Source organism: Dermacentor albipictus, chromosome 7 (genome assembly GCF_038994185.2).
Source record: "Dermacentor albipictus isolate Rhodes 1998 colony chromosome 7, USDA_Dalb.pri_finalv2, whole genome shotgun sequence".
Taxonomy (NCBI): Eukaryota; Metazoa; Arthropoda; class Arachnida; order Ixodida; family Ixodidae; genus Dermacentor; species Dermacentor albipictus.
The window spans coordinates 126,715,265-126,740,265 of NC_091827.1; the positions used below are offsets into that span (position 1 = coordinate 126,715,265).

Here is a 25,001-nt window from a genome sequence, read left to right on the forward strand (position 1 = left end):
GGGGCAAGTGAGCGGAGCTGGTCGGCAAAATAAAAACAAAACGAAAAGAAAAACGTTTGGGAGGGGAGGCGCTGCGCGGCTGCTGTTCCTGCTGCCATGAGAACGCAAACAATCGCGTACGCCGCCATTTTGCTTCTGCATCGCCCAGCGTTTAGGGCCGTAACTGAAGGGAACCTTGGCGCTAGCGTCGAAAGAGCGTCTGCTCGAAAACAGCTAATGGCAGCCATGCGGAGATCCACCCTCCTGGGACACGCGCCAGTTTGCTTTTGTTCTTGTAACTTGACATACAATGGCCGAAGTTGCCATGGTCGGTTGCAATATTGTAAAAGACAGAAACAGTGTTGAGCTAAATGCTGCATATTATGCCTATTGCAAATCATTATTCGTGAAGGAGGATTAAACTAGTAAACATTTTTATTGCCATAATATTTCTCAATTTCGAAGGTGCTGCCTGCGGCACAATCGCGTCCAATGTCTTAATTTAAGGGCGAGTTTTTTTTCTTTATTAAATTCAAGTTTTCTTCGGCTGTTCGATAAAAAAGTAGGCATATAATAATGAATAATAAAGCATACTAATAGACTTATTATTATTATTATTATTATTATTATTATTATTATTATTATTATTATTATTATTATTATTATTATTATTATTATTATTATTATTATTATTATTATTATTATAAGCATAATAATAATAGCATAGTAGTCACCTCTGGCTAACCTTCATTCAATGTAACTTTTCTAGCACAAGGCGCGATGCGCTCTTTGACGGTGAAATGCGTGAAACATTGATCGCTTGCACCTGGTGTAAGTAGCCGCTGTTTCACTGACTTCGCCGTCTCTTTTCGCCACTTTGCCGCGAAATGCTTGTGTTTCACGGACTTCAGGAGGCTAACGCTATTCCAAAACTGTTTGATGCTTTATCTCTGGCGATTGCGTGAAAGGTACCGTCAGGAAGATATTACAGAAGCGTCATTTAACAGTTATATAGAAGTTGTTTTCACTGAGGGTGCCTCTGATATTTATATCTAATAATTTACGGTAAGAAGGAATATCTTACCAGTAAACAGGTTTCGATGAATTCGTCGTACGTAACGATGCCGTCATTGTTCAGGTCCAGTTTCTGAAAAACGGGGAACGTCAAAACACGGACAGTTACATTTTTACCCTAGAATATGCGCACCTCGCAGTGTACTTTGACTGGAGTTTGAAGTAAATGATCAAGACATATCGCCCATGGATATGATTGCCCAAGCGCTATATGCAATATAACCATTCCATTTACTAAAACAAATAAATCTATTATTCTCATTCAGTGTCGCGCAACAATAACGTATAGTGTTTCCAACGTATGTGCCAGCAGAACTAGAACAAGTGGCCCTGCCCCCTAAACAATGCGCTTAACTACGCACAGCTTTTTGTGTCCCGGTCACTTTTATAGCCGTTGCTACTTCTCGCCTCGTGAATTTCTCGTGAACTACTGACCGCCCTATTGTTACCGCCGCGGCATCTGTTACGCCGCCTTTTTTTTTATTCTGTACGCCCGCTGCTAAGAATATAGAACACGTGCTTATATGCCGCCATGCGTTCCTGAGCGGGTCGGTCCCCCAGGCTGGAGGAGCCCAATGCTTATGACATCAAAGAACCAGAAACTGAACACACCTGAAGCATTAAAGCGACACTAAAGAGAAAAACTATTTCTTCTGCATTAATAAATTGGCCTTCCGCAATATCAAAAACACCACTCTTACCGCGAGATAACGCTTGGCAGGCCAAAGACGAGGTGAAAACAAAAGACGGCGGGCGAGACTGCCTTGAAGTTCCCGCGCGAGCCTACCCTGACGTCATACATTTCAGCGGCGTCTGCTAGGGCCTAGCTAGTGGCAAAGACCCATCACATTGTCTTCCGAAGGAGTCAAGGGCTGAATATGGCATCTTTCACTAATCATTACTCATCCGATGCCGCCAAATTACGAAAGATTACTTTGAAATCAGTGACGTCGCAATGAGCTATGAGTGACGTGAGTGACGTCGCAGCTCAGCTTTAGTTTCGGCGCCAGATTCCGAAAATGGACTTTCGACCGTCCCTTTGTTTTATTATGGCAAAATTAGCGACTACAGAGTTTTCTAGCACTTCTGTTTTTTTTTTCTTTTGCTTTATTGACATTTCAATAGAAGCGGAAATGAATTCGTTGCTGGGAAGTTGGCGACACGTCGTTTGGTACGACATAGTGGACATAAAAAGCAGGAAGTCACAGTAATTGAAAAGCGAACACCACCAGCTTGTCTATGGGTCCTGGTTTTTATGTGCGCCATTTTATATGAAGGTGAAGCGTTATCAGTTGGACGAGTTATGAGTTTTCTTGAAACTGGCCCGAGGGCCAGCACATCACCGCTATGACACAGGAAGCAACAATACGTGGCTCGCGTTCGCGCCTTTGCCGCAGCCCAGGCAGCAGCTCCCTGGCTAGGTCATCGCAGCCCTGATTGTACTCTTGCTGGTCTTGTGTTTCATTCCCGAGTAAGCAATTTACTTGCCCACTCTTAAAGGATGCTTTACTGCTCAGTGCCGTAGTTCCGGACCAATTCAACCGAGTTCGGTGTGGCGTTTCAGGCATATCAAAAACGAAATACCCGCCGTGGTTGCTTAGTACCTATGGCGTTGCGCTCCTAAGCGTGATGTCGCGGGATCGAATGCCGGCCTCTGCGGCCGCATCTCGATGGGGCGAAATGCGAAAATACTCGTCTATTCAGGTTTAGGTGCACGTTAAAAAACCCTAGGAGGTCCAAATTTCTGGAGGCCTCCACTAAGGCGGGTCTCGTAATCAGATCGTGGTTTTGCCACCGAAAACCTCATAACTGAAGAACACAAAATGACAGCGAGATCGACGGTCGGCTGCTGCAGTCGCTGAAAACGAGAACAAAATAACATAGTGCATCGTAAGAGTCGAGCACGCTCGATTTGACGTTTGTCAAAATAATCTGCACGCAAAAAGGTGCACGCAACTTGCGTGCGCGCCCTCGGCGGATGTGCGTATAGAAGAGACAAAAATATACGCAATGCCTCTAAATGGTAGCACCACACAGCGTCGTGGTGCTTAGTGCCGAAACGGCGTGTTATTTCAGGGCTCCGTGGCAGCGATGAAAACAGAAAACACAAGTTTTCTTGCGGATGCCTTGAGCTTGCTTCTCTTTCTTTTTAACTTGCTGGTGTTTTTTAACGTTTGAATAGTGCGTAGAAGCGGTAAGGCTAACCGCTGTCTCTCTTTCTTTATTTTTGTGTGCCGGTGTGCTTCGGGTATGCTTGGTTTTGCAGGATAGACGTGTTTTATAGCCGCGTGTTTCAAAGCGGGCAACCGTACAGGCCGTCAAGTATTTTACACTTTAAATGGTGGGATTGAATGGCCAAGATTTAGTGCGTGGTTTTGGTGCACTGGTTTTAGTGTGTGGTTAGCTTTATCGAGAATATTGCCTTCGTAAGACAGTCTGAGCATGACCACGTGTTTGAACTCGTGTGAGCGTGTGTCGTACGGTAAGTCCGGGCAGCCATTATTGCTTTTAAAATACGGATAGTAAATATGTTGTGATATTTAAAGCAACCCCATATCTAAAACTCCATTTATTGGGGCCTTTAGGATAATAAAATGAAATCCAATGAAATTTCGTTTCTAGGCGTATCGGACTTGTATGTGCTTGCTTTGAAAGGCTCGGTGCGTCGGTGGAAGAAGCGAAGCGCACGTTATGGCGAGAAAGGCGGTTGAGCGTGCAGCGTGCGGGGGGGCCCTCAAGGTAGGCGAGGGGGAAGCATGAGAATGGCTAGGACATGATGTCGATCGACAGAGACTATGGTGTTGATCTTAGGCTGAAGAAGAGAGAGGGACAAATGAAGAGGAAAGGCAGGGAGGTTAACCAGATATCAGTCCCAGATTTTCTACCCTTCACTGGGGATGGGAGACAGGCGGCTGAAGAAAGAAAATGGGGGATATGCATTATGAGCATGTGAGGCAAATCGAAAAGCAGAAAAATTAAATTAGCATGGTGCGAGATTCACGGAAGGCAGTCGAAGAAAGACTTCGAGCATATGAAAAACTTAAGAAAGCCGACACCATGGATGGAAATAGTACAACGATAGAATGCCGTCTTCCGGCGTGACAGTACCGGGAGTGCCAACAAGGCACCCGGAAAGTCGGCCGGGGGCAGCTGGAAAAAGGGGCACCTACTTTGAAGGGAATAGTGGCAGGAATAGTGGAAGTAGAATAGTGGAAGGGAATAGTGCAGCCGTGGCATAGAGGTAGAACATCCGCCTCACGTTCAGGAGGACCGTGGTTCAAATCCCGGAGCCGCGCAATTTTCCACCGGAGTGAAAAAATCCCCGTGTGATAAAATTGCATAAACAGGCCTGCAGTGTAGCCTGATTCGGTGATCAGAACCGGTATCACACACCCTCACCAGAGCAGGATTGGCCACCCTTGTGCAGTACTTGGCCACAACCTCCTATATAAACACAACAATCAAACCGCGGCCCTCAGTCCCCAGCAGCTGCGAAGCAACTGACCACGGCGGCGGTGAGACCTGCGACGCAGCAGAGGGTGCTAAGAATACCTAGGTCCCGACAGGCCGCCATTGGAATCCGAACATGGCAGCGTTTAACACTAGAACGAGATCCAATGAGTCGAGTCTAGCAGTGCTGTTGGAGGGATTAGAGGGCAGTAAACGGGATATCATAGGGCTCAGGGAAGTTAGGAGGACGAAAGAAGCATATACAGTGCTAAAAAGCGGGCACGTCCTGTGCTGCCCGGGCTTTGCGGAGAGATGAGAACGAGGAGTCGGATTTCTGATTAATAAAGATATAGCTGGTAACATACAGGAACTCTATAGCACTCAAGAGAGGGTGGCAGGTCTTATTGTGAAACTTAATAAGAGGTACAAATTGAAGATCGTACAGGTCTACGCCCCTAAATCCAGTAATGATGACCAGGAAGTCGAAACCTTCTATGAAGACGTGGAATCGGTGATAGATAAAGTCAAAACACAATACTGATGAGCGACTTCAATGCCGGGGTAGGCAAGAAGCAGACTGGAGACAAGTATGTGGGGGAATATGGCGTACGCTATAGGAATAGCAGGGGAGAGTTATTAGTAGATTTTGCACAACAGAATAATATGCGCATAATGAACACCTTCTTCCGCAAGACGGATTGCCGAAAGGGGAAGTGGAGAAGCCCGAATGGCAAGACTAGAAAGGAAATAGACCATATACTCTGCGCTAACCTTGGCGTCATACAAGATCTGAAAGTGCTCAGCAAGGTATGCAGCAGTGATCATAGGATGGTAAGAACTTGAATTAGGCTAGACTTAAGCAGGCAACGGAAGGAACTGGTACATAAGAGGCCGATCAATGAGTCAGCGGTAAGAGGAAAAACAGAGGAATTCCAGATCAAGCTGCAGAACAGGTATTCGGCCTTAACTCAGGCAGAGGACCTTAGTCTTGAAGATATGAATGACAATCTTATGTGCATCACGAAGGCACGTGCAATAGAAGCCCGGGGTAACTCCGTTAGACAGGATGCCAGTAAGCTATCGCAGGAGACGAAAGATTTGATCAAGAAACGCCAATGTATAAAAGTATCTAATCTTACAGCTAGAATAGAACTGGCAGAACTTTCCAAGTTAATCAACGAGCGTAAGACAACTGACATAAGGAACCATAATATGGACAGAATTGAACATGTTCTCAGGAACAGACGAAGCCTAAAAGCAGTGAAGAAGAAACTAGGAATAGGAAAGAATCAGACGTGTGCGCTAAGAGATAAAGCCGACAATATCATTACTAATATAGATGCGATCGTTCAAGTGGCTGAGGAGTTCTATAGAGACTTATACAGTATCAGTGGCACCCACGACGATAATGGAAGAGAGAACAATCTACAGGAATTTGAAATCCGACATGTAACGCCGGATGAAGCAAAGAAAGCCTTAGCAGCTAGGCGAAGGGAGAAGGCAGCTGGGGAGGATCAGGTAACAGCAGATTTGTTGAAGGATGGTAGGCAGATTGTTCTAGAAAAACTGGCCACCCTGTATACACAATGTCTCATGACCTCGAGAGCACAGGAATCTTGGAAGAACGTCAACATAATCCTAATCCATAAGAAAGGGGACGCCAAAGACTTGAAAAATTATAGACCGATCAGCTTACTGTCCGTTGCCTACAAAGTATTTACTAAGGTAATCGCAAATAGAATCAGGAACACCTTAGACTTCTGTCAACGAAAGGACCAGGCCGAATTTCGTAAAGGCTACTCAACAATAAACTATATTCACACTATCAATCACGTGATACAGAAATGTGCGAAATATAACCAACCCTTACATATAGCTTTCATTGATTACGAGAAAGCGTCTAATACAGTCGAAACCTCAGCATTCATGCAAGCATTACGCAGTCACGGTGTAGACGAGCCGTACGTAAAAATACTGAAAGATATCTATAGCGGCTCCACAGCAACCGTAGTGGCCCATAAAGAAAGCAACAAAAACCCCATAAAGGGCGTCAGGCAGGGAGACACGATCTCTCCAATGCTATTTCCAACGCGTTTACAGGAGGAATTCAGAGACCTTGATTGGGAAGAATTTGGGATAAGAGTTTATGGAGAATACCTTAGTAACTTGCGATTCGCTGATGATATTGCCTTGCTTAGTAACTCAGGGGGCCAACTGCAATGCATTATCACTGACCTGGATAGGCAAGGCAGAAGAGTAGGTCTAAACATTAATCTGTACAAAACTAAAGTAATGTTTAGCAGTCTCGGAAGGGAAGAGCAGTTTACGATAGGTAGCGAGGCATTGGAAGTGGTAAGGGAATATTTAGGGCAGGTAGTGACCGCGGATCCAGATCATGAGACGGAAGTAATCAGAAGAATAATAATGGACAGGGGTGCGTTTGGCAGGCATTCTCAGATCATGAACAGCAGGTTGCCATTATCCCTCAAGAGAAAAGTGTATAACAGCTGTGTCTTACCAATACTCACGTACGGGCAGAAACCTGAAGGCTTACGAAAATGGTTCTACTTAAATTGAGGACGACGCAATGAGCTATGCAAAGCAGAATGGTAGTTGTAACGTTAAGGGATAAGAAACGAGCAGATTCGGTGAGCGAACAAAGGCGAGTTAATGACATTTTAGTTGAAATCAAGAAAAAAAATGGGCATTGACAGGACATGTAATGAGGAGGGAAGATAACCGATGGTCATTACCGTTTACGAACTTGATTCCAAGGGAAGGGAAGCGTAGGAGGGTGCGATAGAAAGTTAGGTGGGTGGATGAGATTAAGAAGATGCAGGGACAACATGGCCACAATTACTACATGACCGAGGTATTTGGAGAAGTATGGGAGAGGCCGTTGCCCTGCAGTGGGCGTAACCAGGCTGATGATGATGGCCTTGAAGGGGCCACGAAGGAAAACCAGGAGCGAAAGGGTGAATGTCCCGTGTCATACCCAAATTACGCCGAAAACGGTGGCAAAGAATTGCAAGAGGCCTTGGCAGTAGAAGAGAGTGAAAAGGTGATTGTCGCCGGCGATTCAAAAGTGACGAGGTGCTCAGAGGCAATTGTCGAGACGGTGAAAGCGCCAAAGAATGGCGTAGGGTTTTTTACAGGGCGAATATTGGGTTCTGTCATGGAGCGGCCAAAAGCGAACCTTGCGGAAAGTGCCCTCGGGCGCAACCTTGTAGTAGTAGCAGCAGGTGGGCTTAATGAAGCTCTAAACCAAAAAGGGTCAGGCTACCCCAGCGCTTGGCGAATGGGGTAGACCACCTGCGTGGGCTCTTCTCTGAGCTGCAGTTCGTGGTGTAGACGATGCCGGAGCTGCCTGTACGTGACATTAACTCACGAAGAGAGACAGGCCGCAATCATCCAGCCAGAGAGCTGCGTTTGCTGTGGGAAAGGCGCGAACGCGAGCCACGTATTGTCGCTCCTATTGCGGCGTAATGTGGCGGCCTCCGCATTACTTTTGGCACCGTGGTGTTCTTCGACGTGGCCCTAAATCTAAGCGCACGAGCGTTTTTTTTTTTATTGGGATGCCCTGCGAAGGAACTTATAGAAGAATTTCTCTTTGAGCGAATAGGGAACAAGGACCTAACGTTTGATAACGAGGACGCCTTTCTATATCATCATCATCATTCATAATTTATTAATCCCTTCAGGGACATTACATAAGGGGGGGGGGGAGACAGTGATGAGACAGTGCCATACATCTGCTCAAAAAAAGCAAACAAAAGTAACAGAAAAATAAATAATAAACTGTATAAAAAACATCAGGTATAAACAGAACAATGAAAATGCCTCAAACTGAGTAGCAATAAGTGAAAAGAAAACTGTAAACGTAAACGTGAAAAACTCTAAACAAAAGTGGTATTATTATGTTACTGACTCTGCATAACATTTCGGCATCACGTCATGGAAGTCTTGATGTTTGTCCTGAAATCAAATACACTCTGATTTCATTTGTATAAATAGAAAAACTGCAAAACCTAATTGGGTGTCCCGTATGAAGTCATTGTTACATGTGAAGCAATTTTAGAAACATGAATTTACCCACTGTGGTCGCCTGATGGCTAAGGTGTTGGGCAGGTAAGCACGAAGTTGCGGGATCAAATCCCGGATCCGGTGGCCGGATTTCAATGTGGGCGAAATGTGAGACCATCCGTGTACATAGATTTAGGTGCACGTTAAATAACCCGAAGTGGCCCAGAATATTGCGGACTCGCCCTCTACGGCATGCCTCGTAATCCGATAGTGGTTCTCGCACGTAAAACCACATTATTTAAACTAATCTATATATGAACTTGTAAGTACGTGCATGACCGTTACACCATTACATCCACGAAAAAAAAAAGATAACTGACGTGGCGCAGCGCTAAAGTACTTTTTTTACAGCGTTCCGGGCAATTCTCTAAATGGCAAATTCGGAGGCAGTGACGTTGTCATGTACACCCAGTTTTTTAAAAAAACTTCGCAATTGCACCTAATTCCACGTATTCATCAATAAGCTACAAAGTTCGATCGATGCAATATCGACATCAAACGGGTCTCGCTGCACGTCAGCTTCCTCGTCAAGGAGCCTGGGTGACTGGGGTTTGGGCCTTTCGGTCAGACAAAGGAATCCTGGTGGTGGTTGTCGTTTTCTTCTCTTTTCCTGTTGCATTAAAACGCACTCTGTTGCTTTCTGACTTTATTATATATATATATATATATATATATATATATATATATATATATATATATATATATATATATATATATATATATATATATATATATATATGTATGTATATATAACGGGGCACCGCGTGTTTCTCGCCCCATTGCTGCTTTTCGCACCAGTACCCGCTGCCGCGTCATTCAAGCGATTCAGCATCCAGCGCGCCACACTGTGCGAAGAATGCGACGTGGCACTGGACACCAGGCGCTGGGTTTCGTAATAGGCGTGCAATACCGAGGGACCCAAGTTGGCGGGCAAATGTTTAGAGACACCGACAGGCAGGTGCAAAGAAGAAAGCTGCCGTAAAGCGCGGGATGACCCATAAAAATGTCACCGGCATTAAAAAGAGAGAGATAAAGAAACGATCGCACATTTAGCAGTTTCCAATTTTTATTTATGTCTTGCTTTTTTAAGGTCTCTTCATGTTTCTTGTCTTCATTGTTTTTAGGAAAGACAGGCGAACGCAGTGCGCGCATTATAGAGCGGCGTATGCAGGGAAAATTGCCGAGACACCGTGTGGGCACGCCACGCGCTGTTTGCACGGCGCCGCGGTAGCCCATTTGGCAGAGCATCGCACGCGAAGTGCGAAGGTTGTGAGATTGTACCCCACCTGCGGCAAGTTGTTCTTTCACCCACTTTCACTTCCGTTGATTAATGGTTTCTTTATTTCATTTATTAAGCACAAGTAATTTCCCCTATGTTTTCCGTGGTGTCAGTGTTGGCTTCTTATGATATAACTAATAAAAATCAGGCCCCTCGGTTAACCCCCTTTCTTCGCGTTATATACCTAAGAAAGTAGACGGGAGGATGGCACCGCCATAGCCTAACTTATAAAGCGCCACACGCGTAATACGGAAGATATAGCTTATCCGGCTGCCACGTGCGGCGTTTCGTTTGCTTTCCCTTCCTTTCCACTCTAACGCCCTCCAATGAAACGGTTATCTTCCCCGATGCACTCTCGCTGAACCTAAGCTATTTTCTTCGCGTGGTTGCAACTGCGAGCAATTCAGCAACTTCGACTTCCTTTCTTCTTCTCGCTGAACCTGTGTACGCCGGCGTATTTTTGCCGACATATTATTATTATTATTATTATTATTATTATTATTATTATTATTATTATTATGCCGATTTTTGTAATGAAGTAATGAGAGCAGCGAAGGTGGCCTTTTTGCGGACGAGTTTCTAGGCGAGGCGGACATACTGTGCCGCTAGTGACGTGAGCTTTGGATAGATCACTTAAGAAAAATTCATTAATTAACTTTTTTTGCAGCGTTCCGGGAAATTCTCTAAATGGCAAATTTGAAGGCAGTGACGTTTTCATGTACACACAGTTTTTTTAAAAAAACCTTCGAAATTGCACCAAATTCCACGTATTCATCGTTAAATTAGAAAGCTCGATCGATGCAATATCGACATCGAACGGGTCTCGCTGCGCGTCAGCTTCCTCGTCAAGGAGCCTGGGGTGAATCCCGAGGCAAAAGTCGACACAGCCGCGCATGCCTGCCACGCCACAGGCTTAGCTTCAAACTTCCTTGCGCTTCGCTTTTCGGTCTGACTTGATTGCGGGGCCGTTTTTTCTGCGCTCTTGTGCCACTCGGTTTCAATATTCCCTGGGTTTACCGTTGATATTTAGCGATGAATACATCAAATTCGGTGCGACTTTCAAGTAGTAAAAAAATAAATTAGGGTGCTATAAAATGTCAATGCCTTGAAATTCGCATTTAAACAACTGCCCCTATGACACTGTTAGTGTCGTAGGGTAACAAAGAAGTTAATTAATGGCTAAAGTACGTCCGTCGTGCGTAGGAACTCATCTCAAAAAACGTCATGTTTTCTCTACTTTATGCTTTTTCACTACAAATCGCTATTGTAAAAAAAAAAGGCACCCTGTTTGCTGAGGCATAGTTCCGCATCATTTTCACCGCTTAACAAATATTACGGTATCGCTCAGAGCACGACGCGCTCGCATGCGTCAGAACATGCGCGATCATTCTCGCCGATTCCGTGCGTCGTCTGTGCTGCAGTCGAACATTTTCCAATCGAATCGCACGCGTGACGCAAACATCTTTGTACATTTCAGACGGCAAGTGAACACCACCGATTGCACTGGAGCCTTTGACGAATCATGTACATGTTTCAGTGCCGTGTCATGCTCATGCATCATGCATCAGTTCTGGTAGAGCATCGCACGCGTTGCCTGAAGACGTGACACTGTTCGCCACCTTCGCCAAGTTGTCTTTTCATCCACTTTCATTTCCATTAAATTATCGTTTCTTTATTCAATTTATTAAGCACAAGTACTTTCCCTTATGTTGGCCTCGGTGCCTTTGTTGGTTGGCCTCTTATGATACGATTATTGAAAATCGGGCCCCTCAGTCAATCCCCTTTCTCCTCGTCCAATACATAACCAGGGTCTCGAATCCGCCAACGCTGAGGCCTTCGGGAAACATATAGGGGTTCATTGACCAATTGCCTTTAACCAAAAAGGTCACGTGCTCGTGACGCCTGTGGTAGAATGGATGTTCCACATCCGCCGCCAAAGTTTGGGAGCGGTGGCGCTTGCTAATACTCCAAGAGTTAGGTCGTGGTGTCTTCGTTTGTTGCCTTATGGTGTGATTATTAAAAATCGGGCCCCTCGGTTATCCCCTTTTCTTCTCGTTCAAATAATTGAATGAATAAATAAATAAGTAGGTATATATATATATATATATATATATATATATATATATATATATATATATATATATATATATATATATAATTTTTGACACTTGCTGTTGTTATAAACGTTTCTCTATATATCTCCTACCAGCCTACAGAAAGCACACCGTTTTGAAGTGGTTCTCCACCGTCTTAAAATGGAAAAATACTCTAGTGGTGCTCGCCGTTGCGCCAGTAAGGGTATGTCTACCACTAAAGATTTTACAGCCTCAAACCTTGTCAGAAAAAAAAAAGGATACAAAGACAGGACAACCAATCGTCTTATTTTTGCGTTCTTGGTTTTCTTTCATCGTTTTTTTTTTTGGCTCTGAAGTCTGTACGGTTTGAGAAACATTGAGGCCGCCATCAGTCTTTCCGTGGGTGCATAATTGTGGCCAAGTGCTATCAGCAGCAAAATACTTGCGTCAGTTCCACCTTTTCCCCCTTTCTGAACCCTGAATGTGTATGTGCGCCTTATGATCTCAATGACTGCTTGATCTTTCAGCAATTATTTTACTCACTTCGTCATCTATTGTAAAACGCTCTTGCCTAGTAGTGCTCGAGCTTTCTCGAAATAACGCTGCTAGAGCAAGTAACACAAACGCTACCGTACTGAAGCAGAATATTGCTGTCCTTCCTACTCCGCTATGTCATATCCTCAACCATGCGATAACGACCGGACCGTAGCCGGATGTACTAAAGATAGCCCAAGTATTGCACGTTAATAAATCTAGGGATCGAAACGACGCGAACAGATATAGGCCAATTGCTATACTTAGTATAATTAACACAGTTTTGGAAAGAATAATTTCACAATTCAAGAAGTTTTTAACTGAAAACGGTATGGTATATTACCTCATCAACGTGGCTTTGCGCCAAAGAAGTCAACCTCTACCACCGTGGTAAACCTCGCTTAAAATATTTTCACTGCCCTTCACAACAGTAAATTTACAATAGCTGTTTTCTAAGATATGAGGAAAGCATTCGATACTATTAGCCACTGGATTTTTTTATAGAGACTTGAATCGTGCGGCGTAACTTTCAAAATAATTTCTTTCTCTGCTAGCTACTTCTGATCGCGGAAGCACAAAGTGTCCTTTGGCAGCTTCCACTCCTCATATAACAGTGTAACCTATACGGTGCACAAGGGTCTGTACTTTGATCAATTTTATATTCAATTTCTCTGAATAGCCTCCTAAAAATACCGCAAACATCTATCTACTACTAGAGCATACAGATGCACAGCTCTAGTATTTGATGATGATTCCGTTTCACAATTGCAAAATGTTAGAGTTTTAAGTTACTCATTGTCTATAGTTGGTACACACAAAATCATCTAACGTTAAAAGTCGAAAAAAACAAATAACTTATTTTTCACTCCTGAATATAGAAAATATGCAGAGCATTTCCCTTGACTTGTTATATGATCGCCCGATTGAAAGAGTGTATAAGCATTGAAATATCTAGTTGCCATTTTCGATGAACAGCTGAACTGGAAAGAATACACAGTTTCTGCACAAAAATTGTCTTTCTTTGTTTCACTAGCAATAAAGCGCGGTGTTACTTTACTTGCAGTCAGCAAAGAACATTGTTTCACAGCAACATTCAACAACCCCGTTTACCTCTGAGTATTTGTTTTGATACCCTATTCGGCTTTTGTATTTTGACATAATCAAATGCGGGCTGTGTAATGTAGCCTCTTTATCGTTTGCCTTGTTTCAAACTCTTCCTTTCGCTCATACTGCGTGCATAAGGGTTTCTGGCTACGGTGATTCAATCCTACAACGTCCTTGTATATATTGACACCTTCGTATTATTTCTATTACCAACTATAAACTTGAATTGGGATATTCTGATATATGCTATAGGGGGAAATTGCTAGAGTTGTGCCCTGCGTGCGTGTCATGTTACTGTAATGTATGCTTTTAGGCTGTGCTTAGCTATGCTTCAAAAATCCCGCACCAATGAGCCAAGGTTGCCATTCTCTTAGATAAATAAATTATGCACTCGAAAAGCGATCTACAGCGAAGCATATTTTACCGCGTGCAGCCACATTACTGCAGGAGGAGGTGGGCGGGTGGGTGGTGCCTCACGCCGTTTTCGCGGGCCGATCGACGTGACAGTGAAGTTTAAAAATATGCACTTCGATTACCACTGGAAAATGCGCCACTGGGTACGTATCCCTCTTCGATTTCAGGCACTTCAAGGTAAATATACCTGGTAGCGAAGCTTCCATAGGAGCCCATACATTCAAAACATGGCGGTCCATCGCCGGTTCATGGGGCTTAGCGCCAGCTGTATGTGGCGGGCGCACTTCCGGCGGAAGAAAAAATAACGTGACGCCGTGTCCGTTAAAAGCAGAAGTGACGTCATTTTGTTTTCGAAAGCGCGAAATTTGTTTTGTTGCTCTTCCTTTGGAGCTATATATTCAAATGCCCCGCCATTCAACTTGATGGGCGTTTCGAGCTTTCAGCGTCGAAAGCGATGCAGGAAAAGGCCAGCCGTAGGGTTGTCGAAATCGCATCCCTGTGCAGAACATACTTTCTTTGGAGGCCGACGAAAGCTTTAGGAGTAGAGTGCTGATCCTATTGTCAGATGCCAAGCCCGTCGGCCAGCGCCGTCGCACGAAAGCAACTACACAATTATCTGGCGGTCGTAACTCACTACTTTTGACTGAACAGATTAAAAAGCAATGAAGTTACCCGCGACACCAATTTCAGACAGACTTCGACAAGCAAGAAGGCACAAACTGTGAGGGGGGCGTATTTCAACAAGTGATAAGAGTGCGCCTTTCTGCCCATTTCAAGACGTGCATTGCACTGCGAGTGATAGTGGCGTCAACGCCCCCTGTAGCGATGAGCGCTGAAAAGAAATGCATTTATTAATAATAATAAAATAAAGGTATTTCCTTAGCTCATCACGAATATATAGAATTGATTAGGAATCTTATTTTCGTTGAATGAATCTAACTGTGTCTCATTTGAATTAAAAAACGCGTTTTTCTTTCCCAATGTTTGTTCCCTCCAAACATAGTCGCGCTTCAATCGCTGCTCCCATAACCCCCCATGCTGATGTCGGTGACAATCTGTACTTAACCGCTTTTCGCCCGAAGCTTCGCGACCTATTTGAATCGACCTGGGGCACTTTCTTGCGGATGAGGGTGTATCTCGCCGTTTATGTCTGGCCATCATGTTGATGCGCAGCCTACCGCTCTGTTTTCGTGGGTCTATCCCATTCATACTGAAGTCTGACGTTATGTGCATCAAGAGCCACTGTGTATGTGCCCTCTTCGAGTGCAGGCACTTTCTCGTGGCTAGGGGTGTACTTTCCCGTTTATCTGTGCTGATAAAGTTGATGTTTACCCTATCAGGCTGTCTTCGTGGACACGGCGGCACCGCCGTGACAATGTCGCCTGACGTGCCGCTGTTCATGAAGGTTATCGCGCACGCATTAGCTTCATCGCTGGAGGCGCTGTGAAATCCTGGAAACATCACGCTTCGCTACGATGCTGGCCTACTGCGACACTTCTGTGTGGCCGTTTCCTTCGGTCAGCTTGCTGAGCTCACCTGTATCCAGGAGGATCGACACGTGGATGGTCTTTTCGGCTCACTGTCTGGGGACACGTTTACGTAAGGACGCATGCCCAGAAGCAATCAGCTGCATGCTATAAAAGCATGCCCATCGCCTGCCAGCTTCAGTGGACACGGCAGCACCGCCGTGGCTATGTCGCCTGACATGCCGTTGTTCATGCAGGTTGGTGGCCAAAAATGGGTTCCACAGTGATGTTCTTGGTCTTATAGTGCTTACGCATGCTGGGCCAACATATTGGCTTCAAAATAATCAACGCAAATGCAACAAGCCTAATAAACAAAGCGCGTGCGCTTGAAGCTCTAGTTATTGATCACGCACCTGAAATCGCTGTATTTACTGAAACCTGGTAGCATAAAGATATACTCGATAGCAAAATCGCGCCTCCCGGATATTCGCTGGTTAGGAAGGATCGAGATGGAAGAGGCGCAGGCCTGGCCCTGCTGGTGAAACGAAATATCATATTTTCTATTTTAGAAGTACCAGGAAAAATTGAGGCTGTTTGGATTACTACAAAATTAAATAATTACACTGTATTTATCGGAGCGGTATACAGGCCTCCGAACTCTCCTGTAGAGCCCATTTTGCTGTTAAGAGAATTCATGGAAACGTATGTGACAGAGCGAGACAGCATACTGTTACTACGTCATTTTAATCCCCCGGCTATTGATTGAGATTCATGTGTAGCCGGAGACATAGATGTTACATCTTCTTGGATGTTTTTGGATTTAATATATTCTTACAAATTAAGCCAGCTTGTTAACCAATATACTAGGGTGTGTTCAAGAAGATCATCTGTACTTGATCTTATACTAATTTCAAAAGCTTTGACACCGCATGTGTTTGACTGTCTTGTTGGTGAAGGGTTATCTGACAACAAAATGGTAATTCTCTCCTTAAACATGTCATCGTACCCCTTGCGCCCAGATTCAGGCATCCAATATCTAAACTTTCAAGCTGCTGATGACGTAAGTGTATTGGATTACTTTCAAACGTCGTTTGATAACTTTATGTCTGTTTATGAATCCGATGGTGGCACTGATGATCTCTGGGACTTTTTTCCAAGGTTACGATGCATTGCATTACGCGATTTATAAGTCGCAGATTGAAAAGGAGGACAAGTAAAGGCGACTGCCGATTTCCTACAGGTGGGTCATTTGTTGGCGCCGTTTAGATTAAGCAGAGGCAACCGAGGTGCGTTACCTCGAACCTTACCGGTCAGAACACCCCGCTTGCGCTCAACACCCAGGATGCTCCTCTCCCCAGACACCGCTAAGCCGTGCACGGCTAGGTAGTGGAGGGTCCAAGCCACGTGTTCTTGGGTACGTGTGTTGCTGGTGCATTTCGCTGTTTAAATGAGCTGATCCCATTAAATGCAGCCTAACTTGCCGTTTTCGTGGCCGTACGCTGTTCCTATTGCAGGTTAAAATTATGTACCACAAGGGCAACTTGGTATGTGCCACTGAGTATCTTCTGTGGGACTATGTGCCTCAGGGTCTTACTTTTGGGGTCTCAGTTTGCTGTTATTCCTATATCTTGCTATTAAAAACATTCTGTCTTTAACAATAACCACCAACACTACAGCCTTTATTATCTGTTAACCGTTCACTACATAACATTGCCTTATTCAAACAGTCATTTTCCAGCAATCATCAATGCTTCCCATACTTAGACGTCAACTGGAGTTCAGTCTGCCAGTATATATTCGTAACTTCCAATTGGCTATCGATTGTTTCTGACCGGGACGATCGTAATGTGTGTAAAATATAGCAACGGCGAAATGTTGATCTATTCACAAAGAATGTATTTTTATTCTGAGCCCCCTCCAGCCTTAGGTGCAGTACTTCAAGCACCACAGGCAAAGCTGCATTCAATAACGTGGAAGAAGATACTGAAAGATTTGTTGATTTGTTTTGTTGGTGTGTCAGGCACGCTACCTCTAACTTTCTGGAGAACTCTCTGAGCGTGGCCCAGTATTACTATTGAGGCGCACTTGGTATATTACACCTCTAATGATATGCATATACCTGGAAGACCCTGGCTGCATGATCCCTTGCAGACTGGTCGTCGGGGTGTGGTGCCGCATAGTGTCCCAGTAAGCTGTACACAGACGAGATGATCTCGAAGATTTCGTCACGGGTAACCGCACCGTCCTTGTTGATGTCGTACAGATTGAAGGCCCACTGAAGCTTTTCTTGCGGTGACCCACGCGATAGCACTGACAAGCCCATCACGAACTCCTGCGTATGAGAATAGGGAGACTGTTACCGGCATTGAGGGGGGGGGGGGGCGTGATCGTGATGTGCCCTTTAATAAGGCATTAGTTAATCGGTGAGTTGACTGTAACGTTCTAAACCTATACACACGCTATGAAACACGACATAGTGTGGAGTGCCAGTTTAGTTTACATGACGATTTATCATGAGGAAGTACCTATTCAACTCGTCTGATGTCACTACAATACACAAAGAACCAAGCTATTAGAATAATAACATTCAATACATACAGTTCTAATGTTTCATATGTACTCCAAACTTCCACAGTGCTCTCTATATATAAATCATTCCAGTTTATTCTGATAGTTATACTGATCAAGACTATATATAACTTATTTCCTTCAATATGTTATTGGGCAATCGTCTTGTTAATACTAGCTTAAACAGATTTCCTTCTGATGGAAAATCTTCGACGCCTTCAGAACATTCGAACAACAGAAGGCATAATGCTTTTTACAGGGCTATCACTGCGAAATCGCCCTGTATCACACATTGAACATTCTTCCTCATTAGTAATTTCGCTAAAGCAGTTGCTATCATTTGTCAGAAATGCCCAGTACTGTGAATTTTTTTAATGTATTTGTGGCCTTCTATTATAAGGAATTGAAGTTTGAACAGTTCTTTTAATATTTTGTCCCTCTGTATTATCTAACGTACTGCTGTTAAATACCACAATTATTGATTATATAACTTCCTGACGGGAGGTCCCCATGCAGCCTTGTCCTCTGGGACCTTCTGTTAATTTGTCGATGTATCTGCAGTATTCATGAAATAAGTAAAAAATCTACCACATGTTATTCGAAGAGCACTCAAAGCGCAGTAAAAATAGTTTTCTGTTTTGATCTTACTGGAGTGCCACAGCTGTGGGGTGAATCTAACCCGTGACCTTGTGCTTCGCAGCACAGCCCCACAGCCATTCAGCCACATTAGCAGCTTCCACAACGCCTGTGTTTCTAATAAACATTGGTCTTTTAGTGGGCAACTTCCATTTACCGTTTTCTGCTTAGCGAGTCAGAGAAATCTGCATTGGTAACGCTACCGTATGAGTCAAAGTTCACAGTGTGCCCTGCAATGGAACTCGGTCGCTACGTAATCGTTCTATGACTACGCTTTGATTGGGGACGATATATACCTTGGCAATATGTTTTAACGCTAAGACACATACTAATGCAGCTAACTTACTGCGCCATCCATTCTCATATGGTCGCTGAAAACAGTGGCTGCTTTGCTTCGGAAAAGCTACCCGTGCGGCTAATTACGCACTCCACGCAGAGACGCGAAGTACAGCTGCACGTTATCACGGTATCAACAGTACATAATTTCACTGGACTTAGGATGTTAATTGTGTTTTATGGAACGCAACACGTCTTTCCAACTGCGCATGATGATAGATATCACCTCAACTCCCCGAATTAGCGACGCATTGCATTGTTGCACGCCCTGAAAAGAGGAGGAAGGGGCGGAGCTGAGGATATAAAATACCATACATTAGAAAGGCGGACAAAGCCCAAAGCGAACTGCAATATTTTGTTGCCATCCTAAAGCGCTCTCTTTCAGTGGCTAGATCCTATAATTTACATGACATATTCATTTCTCTTGTCCCTTTACAAGATCACCTCTCGTTGAAATTTCGCTTTCTTTTCTGAAAACTTGTGCGGCAGCAGGTGTGCACTATTACAACGTTACCACTGTTGCAGAGATTCACCGATGCCTCTTATACGTCGCGCTCACCTAGAGCAGCATTGGTCGCCATCTATACAACCTGTACCATAATCACTTTCCACGGCTATAGAATGTAACGTCTCACTAGTGCATCAGTTCATGGACTGTCCCGTTCATCTATGACGTGATTTATATTTACAGATCGCTCTGCTACACACACATACAGAACCTGTCAGTTTCCGTATAATTGCCTCGTTTAGAACCGCATATCCGAATCAACGTGGCGAAAAACAATTACAGCCATTCGCTCAGTCATCATGACGTTGAATGTTCTTTTTTTATGTACCCACACACCATAGTGTAGAGGCACCATAAGCTAGTTTACAGCGCTACCGGTTCTACTGCAGTTACTGGTGTTACCCCACTATGTTTTTTGTATCTTATTGAATAATTTCGTATTGATGGACATGAAACGGCTTTGAATATTGGTACGGGAAGGAAGAAGCGTGGTGCTATTTACACATGGCTTTTAATGGCTTAGCCAAGAAGCGTAGAGCAGCGATAAAACTTAATTCTTCTTACCCGTCTCCAAGGCCACCGTCATCGTCCTCTTCTTCCCACATTACCGACTGTAACATCATCCCCGTCGGAAAAAGCACCTTATTGGTGCAGCTCATCGGTCTGAGAAAGGTAAGGTTTGAGATGGCTGACGTGGATGATGTCAGACAGAGGTGAAGGCACCGTGGCATCCAGCAGAGACACTTCATATGTGACATGGGTCACCTGGCGAAGGATGCGGTAAGGGCCATAGTATCGCGAGAGGAATTGCTCCGAAAGACCAACACGCCGAGTTGGATACCAAACTAGCACAAGAGCACCTGGTTCATAGTGCACATCGTGATGGAGCTGGTCGTAACGGCAATTCTGGCGTGTCTCTGAAGCGGGCCATCTGGCGTGCTTGGGTCGCTGTGGCTATGACACTCCAAGTGTACTCTGTCGGCTGGTAGAGTGTGGTCGAAAGGAGAGTCTCGAAAGGCAAAGTCGGCTCACGGCCGAAGAGGAGATAAAAAAGTGAATAGCCAGCTGTGTCGTGGCGCGAGGTATTGTAGGCGAACGTCACAAATGGTAAAGCAATGTCCCAGTCGCGATGATGGGAGGAAACATACATTGCTAACATGTCAGTTAATGTGCGATTCAGGCGTTCGGTAACGCCGTTAGTTTGAAGATGGTAAGCGGTAGTAAGTTTGCGTTTATTAGCAAATTATCGAAGTAGCTCGTCTATGACTTTGGCAAGGAAGTATCTGCCGCGATCGGTGAGAAGATAACAAAGTGCACCGTGGTGCAAGATAACGTCGTGAAGCAAGACATCAGCGACGTCTGTAGCGCAGCTGGTCGGTAGGGCTCTTGTAATGGCATAGCGAGTTGCATAGTCCATAGCGACGGCAATCCACCTATTTCCGTCATTTGATATCGGGAATGGTCCGAGAAGATCAACGCCAACGCGAAAATAAGGTTGGCCGGTATATCCAAAGGCTGCAGCAGTCGGGCAGTAGGCACAGCTGGTCTTTTCCGGCGTTGACACGATTCATACGCGGCAACATAGCGCCGGACGGAGTGGTTAAGATGGGGCCAGAAAAACCGTCACCGAATTCGGTCATAAGACCGCGTGACGCCAAGGTGTCCAGCGGTGGGAATGTCGTGCAGTTGCTGCAGGGCAGTCTGTCGAAGAGGAGACGGAATGACTGTTAGGAGCTCGGGCCCGTCGGGGTGCATGCTGCGGCGATACAGGATGTCATTTTGTAGTACGAACATGTGCAGGGATGGGTCAGACAGATCAGAAAGCAGGTGTTCGATAATGGGGTGTAACGACTCATCGCGTCGTTGTACAGCGCCAATGTCTTGCAAGGCAGAGAACGAAAGAACGCAGATCGGTGTGACATCCACTAGACCATCCTGTACATCGATGGGATGGCGAGACTGGCAGTCGGCGTCCTGATGTAGACGACCCGACTTCTAGACCACAGTGTATGCGTATTCCTGCAGCCATAGGGCCCTGCGACCGAGGCGTCCGGTGGGACCTTTGAGGGAGGAAAGCCAACGAAGGGCGTGGTGGTCGGTTGTAACTGTAAATGGTCGACCATATTGTAGGGTCAGAACTTGCCCACAGCCCAAACGAGGGCGAGACACTCGCGCTCAGCAATTGAGTAATTGCGCTCTGCTGGTGAGAGGAGGCGGCTAGCGTAGGCGGTGACGCGGTCGTGCCCACATTGGCATTAAGCTAAAACTGCGTCGATGCCGTAGCCACTGGCGTCAATGCGGATTTCTGTCGGTGCGGAAGCGTCAAAAGGGGCGCGAACAGGTAGTGTGGTGAGCAGCGTGACGAGCTGTGAGAAAGCAGACGCTTGTTCAGAGCCCCAACAAGAAGAAACGTCTTTCCCCAGGAGGTCCGTCAGGAGACGGGCAACATGGGTGAAATTTTCCACAAACCGCCGGAAGCACGAGCAAAGGCCAATAAAGCTGCGAACAGCTTTGGCACAAGTTGGTACGGAGAAATTTTGCCCAGCATGAACATTAGCGGGGTCGGGGCGAATGCCTGACGAATCGACGAGGTGTCCGAGCATGGTTATTTGGCGGCAACCGAAGTGGCACTTGGACGAGCTGAGCTGCAAGCCAGCGGTGTGAAAAACAGAAAGAACAGACGAAAGTCTTTCAAGATGAGTCGCAAAAGTTGCAGAGAATAGCATGACGTCATCCAAGTAGCACAAACAGATGAACCATTTCAAACCACGCAAGAGCATGTCCATCATACGTTCAAAGTTCGCCGGGGCATTGCACAAGCCAAAAGGCATTACGTGGAACTGATATAGGCCGTCTGGTGTAACAAATGCGGTCTTTACACGGTCCATTTCATCCACGGCAATTTGACAATATCCAGAGCGAAGGTCTATAGATGAAAAATAAGTGGCACCGTGGAGACAATCCAGAGCATCGTCAATGCGGGGAAGTGGATATACATCTTTCTTGTTGATCGTGTTTAGATGGCGATAGTCAAAGCAGAATCACCAGCTGTTACCCTTCTTTTTGACGAGAACAGCAGGGGATGCCCACGGGCTGGAAGAGTGTTCAATAATCCATTTGGCACAGCAACCTCGCTCGCTCTGGATAACTTGTCGCTCAGAGGGCGACACCCGATATGGGCGTCGGCGAACAGGTGCTGCATCGCCGGTATTTATACGATGCTTCACGAACATAGTTTGACGCAAAGGGCGATCGTTCAGGTCGAAAATGTCGGAGTAGGACTGGAGGAGGTCCGGAGCTCTGCGGCCTGGTGGCTTGAGAGGTCTGGTGCAATCATCTTTGTAAAGTCGCGGTCAGGGCTGACGTAGAAGGCGCCGAATGAGCAATGGTCAAAGACGGCGCAACAGATAGAGTGGAAATGTGGCACTCGTGCGCCGGTGAAAATGTGGCAAGTGACATGCCTTGTGGGCAAGTACTTGTGGGCCCTGTCCGAAATGTAGGATGGGAAGACATGTTTGATTGTCTGCAACAGGAACGATGGTGTGCGGGAACGATACATTGTGGGAAAGCAGGACTGAAGTCGCAGAAGTAAGGACATAGTCTCCGTCAGGTACAGGTCGGCAGGCTAAGACAGGGATGCAGGTTGCTGCAAGAGATGGCAGGCGTATAAAATCCGCGGAACATAGCTGAGTTGGAGCTTGAGCAGGAAGGTCAACGGGAAAAGGTAGGTGTAGGTCAAGTTGTGCAACACCGGCGGAACAGTCAGTCAGAGCAGAATGGGCGGCCAAAAAGTCGAGTCCGAGGATCACATTGTGGGGGCAACGTTCTAGCACGCTAAACGAAACGGACGTGTGGCGACCGGCGACACTGACACAAGCAGTACACATTCCAAGCACAGCCGGAGTTCCACCGTCGGCGACCTGGATCAGTCGAGTAGGAGCGGGAGTAAGTACTTTCTTCAAGCGCGTTCGAAGCTCCCCACTCATGATGGAAATTTGGGCCCCAGTGTCGATGAGTGCTGTAGCGGGCAAACCATCCACGTCCACGCCCTGAAGGTTCTGATTAGCAGGCAGGGTCAGCAGAGGAAATTCTGGCCGTGGTTCTAGAGCAACGTCACCTCCAGGAGCTGCCCCAGTAAGTTTCCCGTCGGAGAGCGGCGGCGGTAAGCTGGGGATGGAGAGCGACGCGGCTGGGGCGAATGGGAGCGGCGACTATGTGGTGATGGAGACCGGCTGGTCGCGGTGGCTCGAGCGTTGTCAGGTGCGTCTTCAACCTCGGTGGAGAGTGATGGCGGGCGAGGATTCAGTGGGGAGCGACGGTAGGCGGGAAAGCTTGGTCGTGAGTAGGCTGGCCAGGAACTTCGACAGTGGCGAGAGATGTGGCCCACAGGTCCACAGTAAAAGCAGATGGGTCTATCGTCATGTGTGCGCCATTCGGCTGGGTTGCGATAGCTTGGATATGTACCGTATTGGCTCCGATTAACAGGGGCAGGGGCAGCAGACGAAGCAAAGTCAGGAGGGCTGGTGGAGCAGATGGATGGAAGACCCACATTGGCAAGTGCTTGGCGAATTACCGACTTAATGAGAGAGGCAAGCGGCCGGGAATCGTCAAAGCACTGCGTCACAGGCGTGGCAGGAAACGCTGCTTCGATTTCTCGCCGAACGATACGTACGACGTTCTCTCAGGAGGCAGGCTAACGCGGTGGACAAACGTCTTCGCACGTCCATGAATCTGTGGTATTAGGTAGACGCGTAAACTGTTGAACTATGCGGCGACTCTTCGCGTCCTCAGAGCGGCGACATTCGTTAATGATCTCATTGACCATTGTTATGTTCTTATAAACAAGCAGGTTAAACGCGTCATCCTTATAAAACATGACTGACCTTGTCTGCCTCTGCCATATTGTTATCCACTTTGCGGCAAAGAGCGAGGACGTCCTGGATATACGCCACGTAAGTTTCAGTGGACGTCTGTACACGGGTCCCAAGGTCCTTCTGCGCAGCACGTTGGCGGCCGACGGGCTTGCCGAACAAATCTCTAAGCTTCTGTTTGCACTGGTACCAACTCGTAATCTCTTCTTCGTGTGTTTCGAAGCAGACCCGTGCTGTTTTCTTGAGGTAGAATATTATGTTTGCCAGCGTAAGCGTGTTATCAAACCTATTGTGTGCGCTGACCCGTTCGTAATTCTGCGACCAGTCATCGACGTCAAGTTGTCGATCCCGGAAAACATGCCAGGGTCGCGAGGCTGGGCCAGAATGACCGTCGGTGGCGACGACGGGGCCGTGGTTGAACTCTGTCCTTCGGATAACATGAGGGCCAAGTTACGTCTGCTGCGGAGCTCCGGCTTGCGCAAATGATTACCCGGCACCTCCACCAATGATGTTACGGGAAGGAAGAAGTGTGCGTCTATTTACAGATTGCTTTTAATGTTGGAGCCAACAAGCGTAGAGCAGCGACAAAACTTAACTCTTCTTCGTCGTCTCCAAGGCCACCAT

The 25,001-nt window shown here is 46.0% G+C and overlaps 1 protein-coding gene across 11 annotated transcripts in view; it reads right to left on the reverse strand.

Annotated features, from left to right (window-relative positions):
* The window catches only part of LOC135907090 (Kv channel-interacting protein 4-like), a 431,449-nt gene that overhangs the window by 82,089 nt on the left and 324,359 nt on the right, over positions 1 to 25,001 (reverse strand). For all 11 annotated transcript variants that reach the window (XM_070522693.1, XM_065438759.1, XM_065438758.1 and 8 more), the window contains 2 exons: positions 17,578 to 17,790; positions 1,064 to 1,126 (listed from right to left, as the gene is read on the reverse strand). In XM_070522693.1, coding sequence (XP_070378794.1) covers positions 1,064 to 1,126; positions 17,578 to 17,790 — 276 coding nt within the window. The remainder of the gene's footprint in view (positions 1 to 1,063; positions 1,127 to 17,577; positions 17,791 to 25,001) is intronic.